The 11,959-nt window shown below is 34.2% G+C and overlaps 1 protein-coding gene across 1 annotated transcript in view; it reads left to right on the top strand.

Moving 5' to 3' along the window:
- Positions 1–451: 451 nt before the first annotated feature.
- Positions 452–11,959, top strand: part of CCDC67 (coiled-coil domain containing 67) — a 44,316-nt gene continuing 32,808 nt past the window's right edge. Inside the window, exons 1-3 of the mRNA XM_010578239.1 lie at positions 452–495; positions 8,147–8,318; positions 9,605–9,700. Of these exons, the coding sequence (XP_010576541.1) occupies positions 452–495; positions 8,147–8,318; positions 9,605–9,700 (312 nt within the window). The remainder of the gene's footprint in view (positions 496–8,146; positions 8,319–9,604; positions 9,701–11,959) is intronic.

The raw sequence follows: 11,959 nt of genomic DNA, 5'->3' as shown, positions 1-11,959 counted from the left end.
TAGCCTGGGTATAGGTTAATTAGGGTGTGTCAAGGTATGGGTTGACGAATGCAGCCATGGATCTATGACAAATTTAGGTTTATGTGTTTTAGAGTGTCTTGGCACATCATTGACATCACACAACAGGGAATGATCCAAAACAAACTTCCTCATGGAAATCCAGGGCTATCCTCAAGCTAGCACCACCTCTAGTATCTCAGTGCTGCACCAAGGGCAAGAGCTGCTGACACGGAGCTGAGCTTACTCCAGAAGTTTTCATCTTGCTCGTTCCAGCCTGTAATGAGAGCTACGTTCTCCTGCCCTGGTTGTTTGCAATGGGAGAATTACAGAAATTGAAAGGAAGGCATAGAACTATCTAGTATGCAGTACTTGCCTATGTAAATGCACGCATTTAAGGATCTGAATTATTTAATTTTTGTTGTTTCAACAGGTTAAAATGACCACCAGTAATATGGAGCAGGACTTACAAGTGTTTCAGGATCAAGCTGTTGCTAAGTAAGTAATTAATGACTTACTGTCTGGAAGTTGAATATATAATGGAATCGAACTATGTGGGTTTATTAAAAATGTGAAACACAAAATATTAATGATTTTAGAAGAAAACATGATACTTTCTCAATTTCTTCTGCTGCTTTCTATGAAAACTTGGGAAGTTACTGATAATTAAGACAACACATCTTATTGCTTTAGCTAATCTACTGACTGGTTTTGTTAGTTATTTAATTTTTTTTAAATCTTCATACCTGAACAAAAGGGGGAAAAAAGAAAGCTATGTGGGGTTTTATTAAGATGTTAAGAAATGTTATTTTAAACTGTTTTAAAAAATAGTGAAGTTGCTAGGCTACAGCAGTATAAACTTACATATCACAGCTCTTAAAACATTCAAAAATCTTAAAAACAAGGCTATCAATTGCTAAAGCCCTAGTCTTATTTTGCACAGGTAATAACCACAATTGTTCTTCCCAAGTGTTAAGTGCACTTTTCATTACAACATCTTTTTTTTACATAATCCAAGTTTAGTTCTTTTAGTGTTAATCTAAAAATATATTAGTACAACACAAAATCTTTCTAAAGAAGTGTAAACAAGGATGAGATTTGACATAGGACCTCATCTGTTCAAGGAACACAGCAATATAAAAAATACTTCCCCATACAATGAGCTAAATAGAATGTTTATCTATCATAATTTGTAAATAAACTTATAACCTATTTTTCATATAAAACAGTTTCTTCTATCATTATTACCAAGCAGCAGTCCAAGGTAATATGATGCACATTAAGTGTAAAAGTATTTCTTAAAATAACAGAAAAGCGCATATTGTATCACATCTTATTCTGGCCCGAGAAAGTTTTAATAGGATTTGAAAGTGTGCTCTGTTGTACTGAAGAATAACGTGTGCACTTTTCATCGTAGAAAAAAATTGCTGCAGTAAAATATTATATTCTGAACAACGTGGCTTTTTTTTTTTGGCTTTGAGAGGTATTATTTTTGTTAGTGACATGATTGGTAAATATAGTCATATAAAAAATTGAATTTAAAAAAAACCCAAAACATTGCTATTCTTTGGATACTATTTTAACAAATCAGAAGCCTATTTCAAGAGTTCAGATCCTGCCTGGCCTTTGTTGTAATCCACATATGTGAAATTTCAGGCCATTGCAGATGAATCTAGAGAGTGATTTGTCCCCTCATAAACCAGGTATTCTCAGTAGCCATTTATTTCCATTAACTATACAAAGAATCTGGAAGAGTAGTTTAGAATACACATTCATTTCAGTTTATGCAGACGGTATTCCAGAGACAATGCAGATAGCTTTAAGTTTGGGAAGATGGCTGAATAATGGTGGTGGAAATCATGACAAGTACATCCCAGCTGCAAGAACTCATAAATCGTAAATTATCCATCCACAGATGTGTATGATTCTGTATGACTGAAAATTGTTAAATAAATTAGTTGTAGTTCATGTAATGGAACTTTGGGGTGGAAGATTCTAATGGACTATTGTATCACAACCGGTTTATGTATCTCCTATTTTTAAAGCAAGTTTTAAGAAGATAAAATGTATTAATATTGGCTCTAGAAGCTGGGTTAAGGGCCAAAAACTAATGAATGTATTATGTAAGATGGAAATCTTTGTTAACATTGTTCTGCCATAGGTTTTGCTTGTGTTTGCACAAAAATGGTCATACATATTTTCTTGTTTGTCAGCAAACCTGAGTAATAAGGGAAGAAGGCATGAAGTAGAGACTGGGAGTATGAACCAAACATTTCTTAAAATGTCAGTTCCTGAATAACAACTTTATTCTAAAGTTTATGGACAATAATATTCTTTCTATGTCTATTAGGAAACAATCAGAAAAATATAGATCTGTGCAGAACTCCAAAGCAAAAGACAGATAAATAGAGCTAGAAAGGTCTAACGAGTGCAAAAATCATTTGTGATAAAGGCCTGGAGTTGGTAAAACTTATCTGGATTTTGATTTGTCTAAATTCAGAAACACCTAGATTTTACATGAAGATAAATAGTTATTAATGACAGCAGAATATGAATCATCTCTGTTTTCACCAATATGGGGATAGAACAAAAGAAGACTAAGAGCTTGCCTAGATCACTTTAAAAATGAGATACCATTAAGTATTTTGAGCTGTTTCAAAGTAAATGCAACTAAAAAAAAAAAATAGCTGCCACTTGCTTAAGTACAAGTCATTACTTCCATGTATGAAGAATCCATGTGATGTATGCATTCAGCAAAGTGGGAATGCTGAATGTATATGGGTAAAAAGACATATGCATACTTCTTCGCTTTATGGGAAAACTTGTTCTTTGTGTGTTTGTTTACCTGATGGCATATTAAACAAAAGATAGCAGAGTTTTCCATATTCCACATTCAGTGATCAAAATAAATTCTCATGATTGTGATACCATATGACTGGCCATATTCTGAGGGGGGATAGTTAGCACTTTTTTCAAAACACTGAATGGACTAAAAGAATAGTTACAGCAGCTAGTAGTACCTCTATGATAATAGGTGGGGATAACTACCAAATACATCTTTATGGAGATCTGTTTGTAATACCATGATACAGAGTAGTTCTGGTAGTAGAACGGCAGCAGTCATCTACAGCTTCAGATACAGCTTTCCTTTTTCAGCTGCAGGTGTACCCAGGGCATCTGGGTAAGGAATTAGACAGAGAAGGTGACAATAGACTGAGAAGTGTTTCAGAAGGGATTTTTCATTCAACAGCTCCGTTTTATATATTGGTGGTTCTAGGTTCAAGAAGCATGCCAGAACTGTTGAGAGAAAATTTTCTAGCAGCAGTGGCAGAACTTGCCTTGTGCGGGATGATCTGAAAGAGACAGGTGAAAGAAACTTAAAGAGGGAAAAACATCAGCCATGGTGGATCTGAAAGGATAACCTGGTGATCCAGGCTAGAGGTTGCATTTGCACTTGCATAACAATATTTAGATGATCCACATGACACACAATAAAGAAAGTACCTATTTCTGAAGGTTAAAATCCGATAGCTGAGTCGTTGCTGATGGTTCACCAAAGTGTTGGCACCTGACATTACATGAAGCTGGAAAGGCCCAAGTCCTTATAGCAGTATTAAGGACAAGGTAGTCCTGATGCAGTATCGCTTCATCTTCTGTTTGTGAAATCCCACTTTGTGTTCCACCCAGAGGGAATCAAAGTTTGCTGCATCATTAATGCTGTTTTGAGATGAGTTTCAGGCACTTGAGAGGGGGTATTTTTGTTTTGTGCTATGTACATCACAGTGTACTACTTGCTTGCACTTTGATTATTATCATTCTATGACTCATATTAAATTTTTAAAAGGCATTGCTAACAGTTTTAACATTAAAAAGGCATTAAAATTTATGTGTGTATTTAAAAAGCCTTTCCAAGCTTAACATTGATAATGTTAAAGTTTCGATCATTTGTTGATATAAAAAGTTTTAAAGAATTTTACTTTAAAAAAAATCATGTTGAGTTTTAATATGATATTGTAAATCTAAAAAATTTGCTCCCATTTCCTGTAATAATTATCCTAACAAGCGATATGCACCATTTAAGCACCAAAAAGAGATACTCGATAAACACATATCCATCCGTCCACTAGATGACCTTTAAAGGTCCCTTCCAACCCAAACTATTCTATGATTCTATGTTAAGGAACTCTTTTTTTAGTGTAGTGCAATCAGAAGTTGAGCATGCAGGATATGAAAAGCAGAGCATGTGGGACCAGCACTTGACCCAGAGCACAACCTACAGACAGGGGACTTCAGCATGTCTGCACAGCCACTGGGAGGGCCGACGTTTGGAGCACTAGCTGAACAGCTGGGACGTGAAAGATTACGAGAAAAGCAGGGAAGCATTTTCATGCTAGCATTCACACAAGGTGGTGGTATCAACTACCAGGAGTAAAAGCATCTGCTTATATTAAGGCTTGGTTTGCACAGTCATTTACAGTAGAGGAGCATGTTAGTTATCTTACTGTTCTTCAGCGATTTGCTGGCAGCACACTCAGCAGCTGAAGGCTCACTGGCAATAGGGATGTTACCTCTGAGTTATGGCTCAGTTTGTGTTTGGTTAAGTGTGGCTCTGCTAAAGTAGAGTTCCTAATTGCTTGGCATATTCTCAGTTGCAATGTCCACCAAAAACATATGCTAGATTGTAATGTTCGTGACACAAAGTGGCATTCTGTGCTAATTTTGGGTATTGAAATCCTCTCCAACGCTTCCTAGGATGCTGCAGTTACAGGCATACTGCTGTGCTTTTTATCATTAACCCTTTTGCAGTTTGCTACTACATTATTCAGATGCTGCACCATCTTTTGTCTCTGTGTGACTGTCTCTATGTCAATTATTTCATAAAATAATATCTATGCTCATTTTAAGGAAATAGCTATGCTCCTTTAACAAGCCATCATGCTGTAGAGATATTAGAATAGCTGCAAAATGATTAGCGATCACAAAGGCACTTTATGTGTACACAAAGGTGTGTATTATCAGCAGTCAAGAGAACATAGCTTTTAAATTTTTATAAGTTAAAGAGCCAATTAAATTATAACCAGTGGCTATCACTTTTACTTTTGGGGAAAATGTCAGTGAGATAAATATTATTATTATTAAAAGGAAAATGGAACATGTCATAACTCAAAACAACATCACAGCATTCTTAGATAATTTTAAGGGAAGAAACTTGTTTATCAGAAGGCTAAATTTATTATCATGAAAAGAAATAGGTTACAATACATTTTTTGCATCAGTTTAGATATCAGGAGGGATAGTTAAATTTGTGAAAGAATACAATTGCTAGTTTTATCAAGAGGAAATTCAATATAGGCTTCTAATCAAAACCAAAAAAAGAAAGAAGAGACTTGAAAATTATGCAACAGTAAGAGGAAATGGAAATTAAATGCAGATTAAACTTCAGTTGTACAGTGAATAGTCACTATGACAGATGAAAAAAGTGAAGAGGAAGGAGGTGTACCACTAACAGTTCAGTAACAGTATAACTGGTTGAGATAAGGGAGAGAGAGTTGACAGTGGAGAAACACTGGTTTTATTTGTACCTTCATTTAGATATGGAAGTAATTGGATACACTAATCTCTAAATCATTGCAGAGACAAAAATGCAGAAATTTTCACAATGATCAGATCGTACCATTGAAAAGAGTAATTTGAAGATTTTAAATGAGAAATTTTTTTTTATGGCCAAGATAAGGTTGCAACAACTAAACGTGACACATTTCAGTAGATTCCAATCTGTTATAAAGATAAGATAGAAGTATGTCTTCTAAAGAAAGTAATAAAGCTGTATATTAGGGTAACTTAAACATAAAATCTCTTATTTAGAAAAAAAAAAGTAAAGCAATTAAAACTAGAACAGGAGACAAGAAAGGTATAAAAAAGCTCTAAAAAAGAAGTGGGAAAGAAGTATAAAAGTTTATCAATAGTTAACTCATGAAAACAGGATATGCGGAAAACAGATGCCACTAATAAAAGTTGTGTGGAAAGTAAATGTTTACAGAAAGTGAAATGAAAAAGATTCTACTCCTCAAAAAGTTTAAAAATTCCACACATTATTTCACTGGCTGAAAACAGCCAATGAAAGGTTTTCCTCATTTCAGAGAGATATATGCCCCTTCTGGTACTTAATACAAAAATATCTACATCCAACATTCTATGAGCTCTGAACATACTAAAAATGCTTAGAAGTTGTGGTATTTAAAAAAAAAAGTTGATAAAAATATTTTTATTTCAATAAATGACATGAAGCAAGCATTACAGTGGTAAGTGCTAAAGGCTTTTATCAAAAATACTGTCTTAACTAATTCTGATCTCGTATCTCAATTTAAGTAAACTGAGATCAAATTGAAGTCTTTAGTGATTGAGAAATAACAGATTTTTTTTTTTTGGTGATGTGTAATTAATCTAGTGATAGAAAACAGTCTGGGGTTTTTTTTCCATATGACTTGATGGAAATTAAGTTTTATAGAAAATTTATGGGCTCATATGCATAGTTAAGCAATTTGTTCAATAGGTAATTCTTCTTTTTAACAGTTCAAAAGCAGCTCTGAGTGATAATGGAATAAAATTCCCCTTCTTTATTTTATGGGTAGGAATTAGGCAGGAGTGTACATTGTCTCCTTTATCTTTTTCCCAAACCCTAAAATCCTAGGTTAAGTGGATAACAAGCAGTAAGTCAGGAAAATAAAAAAGGACAAAAACCTGGAATGTTTCACTGAAGGTTGAATAGATCCATGAACTCTAGAAAGATTCTGACTGTTAAATAAATAATTGCAAATCTGAAATGCTGTAAATTTACAGATTGAGAGAAGCTATCAGTTCATAAACAACTGAGGTTAACTGGGCAATAAACTCTCCAAAATACTTCAGGAAAAATATCTCATATAACCTACAAGGACTGTATAATTTTGATGTTAAATAGTCATTTCTACAAATAAAAAGTCTTAGAGTGTAGAAAGAATTATGCAATTTCTTGCATAAAAGAGTATCCAGAGCAAAATTTTCTATAATCGATATATTTCTTATTTCAAATTTTTCTTATATTCATCATCAAATACAAAGTTGGAATGGGTATGTAATAAAGAAATCTCCATACTAAAATTCAGGTATTTTGTATAGATCTGCTAAATGACATACACTAACTGATTTAAACATTATTTGACACTGTCCAGACAAAGTTTCATTTTTTAAAATTAGTGTACTGCTCCTATATAAGGGGCAGTATAAGAGGGCAACTTTGACTGCTTTCAGTTTCTGGTGGCCCTTCTAATATACCATAAATTAACCATATATCATTATTTTGTTACTTAGATCACATCATATTCCTAAAGCAACAGTGTAAAACATTGTCTTTTACTGACAATGAAGTCACAGTGTAAGGGATGTATTCTAAATTTAATCTCAGAAGTCTGGGAAAAAAACTAATGTTTATGTTGCAGATACTGTACAAATCTATATGAAATCCAGCACATGGTCCCTCAAAGACAAGTTCTTTTTCAAAATGCACTCACTTCTGTGCTTCCTAGTAAAATTAAAATTTACTGTTATTATACAAGTCACCTGGTTATTCAAGTCCATTTTCCACAAAGAGAACATGAAAAAGTAAAAAAAGGGTATAAAAGTTGAACTAGCAAGTGAGAATTGTGGCTCGCTTTCAAGCCAGCTGTTGAATAACTTCTTCCAACAAACTCTGCTTCCATCATTATGTATCCTTTGTGGGAATCCTGTGCCCATAAGCAACTTAATATTCAGCTTCTCCTACTCTTGTCCATTGAGGTTTGGGCCTGGATACTTTCAGCTCAACTTATGCTTGTTTGACAGTTCATCCCTGAAGGAGTAAGAGGATATCGAACAGCATTTAAGCTAGGCAAATAGTCCAGGATATGCTAAATACTCTGATTTTTACTTCAGGCAAATTTAAGATAGATGAAGTGAGATTCCACCTACATTTGAAGGCATCATTTAGCTTTCCGATTTCTTTCTTTCTCATGTTGAAAAGTGGTTATTTCCATCAGAATTAAAATAAAATCTTAGCAATGTAAATAAAAATTTGTTTTCTCCCTTATTCTTTAACTGAAAAAATAAATATCTTTTTTTAATATATTATTAGAGCTTCTCCATGTGAAGCTAAACTTCAGGAATTAGTGCATCAAATTGACATCATGGTAAACAGCAAGAAGGTGGAATGGGGAAGGAAGATGAAAGCTTTAGAAGCAAAGGTGGATATCCAGGATCAAGAATTAGCAAGTGCCCAAAGCAAACTGGATCAGAAAGGTCAAGAGGTATTTAAGAATATCACGTTCTATAAAGAAGTATTTATTCTGGTAGTTAGTTAATAGTGTGTTCTAAATGCTCTGTGAGGAGACCTGTTTGTTCTATCATGTAAAAATACCAAACATCCTTTAAAGGTCACCAATTATCCTTAGTGTTTTGTTTTAAAGCGTGCTTCTGTTCTGAAAAGCGATTGTAAAAATGTCATTGAAAGTCTCATATTTCTTCTATTTCCCTAAAGTCTAAATCAAATATTCTCAGTTTAGCTGTAAAAAGATAATTTGATGGTTTTTCTAAATGCCAACACTTCTAGTTTCATCAGAAATTTTAAATGGAATTGTACAGTTCAAAAAGTTTCACAAAATTGTGTCTTTGTAATTCCTGTTTATACCTGATTGTTATCATTTTACATGATAATGTAAATACATGATATCTTTGTATGATAATTTTATTATTAATAGTGAAGGTTTGAATTATATTATTACTTAGACTTGCTTATCAAACTGAAAGCCCCAGTGTATCTGATGTTGTCCGTACTTCACAGTCTTGTCTGCTGAATATTCATTCAGAAGCATCAGTAAATCCTAGCATTCAGTTCTAGTTCAAGACATCTGAAGTTAGGTGTTTACACATGGGCATCCTTGTGTGAGCTAGGTGTCTAAACTGCCAATGGGAGTGTTGAAAATGCAATAACTCTCCCTAATGAGCAATTAGGAACTTGCCCTTAGTCACTGCAGTCAGAGGAGCCAAGAGAATAATTCAGCTAGCCAATCCTTAAAGCATCAATTTATTTGCCTGTACAGAGTTTTTATCTGAAATATTTTAGCATATTTTACCTAGCTTCCTGCTGCCCCTCCAGAAAAACATAGGTGCCATGCTGAAACAAGTCTACAGTGTCTCCCGATAATTTGTACATAAGTAGTTGAAAGTCATTTATATGATTTTTATAAGCCATTCAAGCAAAATTTTCACAATGGGGCACAGCAGTTCATTTGTATAGTTGGGTCAGCAGAGCTTTCAGTAAATGGTCTTTCATGACAGACTCATACAGTATTATCATTAAATCATAACATAAGCATACAATGAGATTTTTTTTACTATAAAATCCCTAACTTGATGTTGACACTATCTGGGTTTGTGATAGCCAGTTTTATTATTAATTTACTGAATTAATATATATATTTCATATCTGCCTTTCAAGAAATGGTCTTCTTTCAGTGTTTCAAATGACTATTCCAAAAATGACATATTTTAGAACACTTCAGAAAAGGTAAATTTGAATGCTTTCTAACTGCAGGTGGGACTGCTACGACAGAAACTGGAAGACTTACAGAAAACTAAATATGAAATGGCTCAAAATTATGAAACTCAGTTTCAAGCACTGCAATCTCAAGTAAGAAAAATCTGTTTCATTATTTTATGACTGCTGTATAAAGAGCTTATACATGCCTTATGGTATAGATGTACCTTTATTGATTTGGGAAAGGTGAATCATGTCATACAAATGATGATGACTACAGCTTCCTACCAAGCTCAATTATCATTTCTGTACTGACACGTCCAAACACTTTGGATGGATTTTGATGTGGTTTTGATATCTGTTATGAAGACAGATACTTGATTTCCTGACTTTGGACTAATAAACTAAAACCTTGGGTTTAGAATAGGTAATTAGATTCATGCTAATAAGACTCTGATGCACATTAGGAATTTTAAGACTTAAACTATTCTCATCATGTCTTTGCTGTATTTTTTTCTGGTTTTAGTTTGCCTGATTTACAGGGAATATTAAAGTGGTCTGATAGCTTTCCATAAGGGAACATAGTATCAAAATGAGAGTAACATGGAGAGTAACGAAGATGATCAGAGGGATGGAACAGCTCTATAAGGAAAGGCTGAGAGAGTTGGGGTTGTTCAGCCTGGGTAAGAAGAGGTTCTGGGGAGACCTTATTGTGGCCTTTCAGTACTTAAAGGGGGCTTATAAGAAAGCTGGAGAGGGACTTTTGACAAGGGCCTGTAGTACCAGGAGAAGGGGCAAGGGTGTTAAACTGAAAGAGAGTAGATTTAGATTGTACATAAAGAAGAATTTTTTTTTCCGATGAGGGTGGTGATGCACTGGTACAGGTTGTGCAGAGAAGTTGTGGATGCCCCATTGTTCGAAGTGTCCAAGGCCAGGTTGGATGGGGCTTTGAGCAACCTGATCTAGTGGAAGGTGTCCCTGCCCATGGCAGGGGGGTTGCAACTAGATGATCTTTAAAGGCCCCTTCCAACCCAAATTGTTCTATGGTTCTATGATTCTATGGTTCTATGATTCTATGATTGTATTTGGCTGTGTTTGCTCTGTGCCTGTATTTTTGTTTTTTCATTATTTTCCACTTCAGTCATGAATCTAAATTCATAGTGAACTTCAGTCTGTTCTGTTTCTCAGATTTTAACAAGTTAACATACACAATTCTGCTTTGTTTTTCCTGCTATTCTACTGTTTCCTTCACTGGATTCTCCTACCAGAGATTTACTGTTATAATTAAAAATTGCCAGTCATCACACTTCTCATAGAATCATCTCAGAATGCATAAATTGGATATCATTATTTTCATTTAGAGGTGGTAACACTTACCACCCAAATCCATCAAACAACTTTATATATGTATAATGTATAACTTATTTTTAAGGTTATGTTGTCTTTATTTTTTCTTTTATATAGGAAATTGATTTGGCAAACAGTTCTGTGAGTAAGCAGAGACTGTTTTCATTGTTATGTAATTAACACTTTTAATCATTTGGGAAAGTAGCTAGAGACAAAAGCTATTTTATAATTTACAGAAATTACAGAAAAAGAAACAACATCTTAGCATGATTATTGAGAAGATAAACATGATACAATGAAAAATGGTGTGAGTTTTTACATATAAGTTGTAAGGTACCTTTAGCAATGCAGAACTATCCCCCCAAATATAGCAGAGCTCTCTTTTCTCATCCTTTTTCACATTTGCTGCAATATTTTCCTCTTAATTTTTTTTTTATCACATGCTAAAAATGACTGGGTTTATGTTACATGTTGTTGGTAAGAACTTCACTGAAATTCAACTTTCTGACATTGAAACTCCAGGTCATTTTTCACAAAGATTTTGATTTTGAAGTTGTTAGTTGCCCTACAAGTCCTTTCCATGGGCAAATGCAAGTTTTCTCTTTGTGTTTTTTTAAAGAATCTGATACTTCCTAACCTACAAGCTTCTCTCTCTAAACCTGGTTATACTTCTTGCCAAGATTTTCCCTTTTAGTTACCACTCAGACCACCTAACCTTTCTTTGAGTTTTCTGGTTGCTTTTTCTTTTATCTTTATGCAAGAAGTTTGGATTTCTAGCTCTTAATAGTATACATCACTTTCCCGATCTATGCCTCCAAACATTTCCTTCTCTCTCAGTCATCCTATTTATTTTACCAAAGGTTTCAGCACTGATGCCGTTTGCATTTTGGTTTCTGATTCCCATTGCTCTCCTTTCACCAAACCATATTTCTTCATGTAATAATACCTATCCAGTACACATTGACTGAAAAAGTAAACTGTTGAGTGCCTGAATTAGGAGGCCTGCCTAGATTCTCTATGTGATAAACAGGAACTTTGCCTGTCAGAACAATTCCAAGCACCTAT

The sequence above is a fragment of the Haliaeetus leucocephalus genome, unplaced genomic scaffold (assembly GCF_000737465.1).
Source record: "Haliaeetus leucocephalus isolate CR32 unplaced genomic scaffold, Haliaeetus_leucocephalus-4.0 Scaffold616, whole genome shotgun sequence".
Taxonomy (NCBI): domain Eukaryota; kingdom Metazoa; phylum Chordata; class Aves; order Accipitriformes; family Accipitridae; genus Haliaeetus; species Haliaeetus leucocephalus.
Note: the sequence above shows the minus strand (reverse complement) of the source record. Positions and strands in the feature narration are given on the sequence as shown.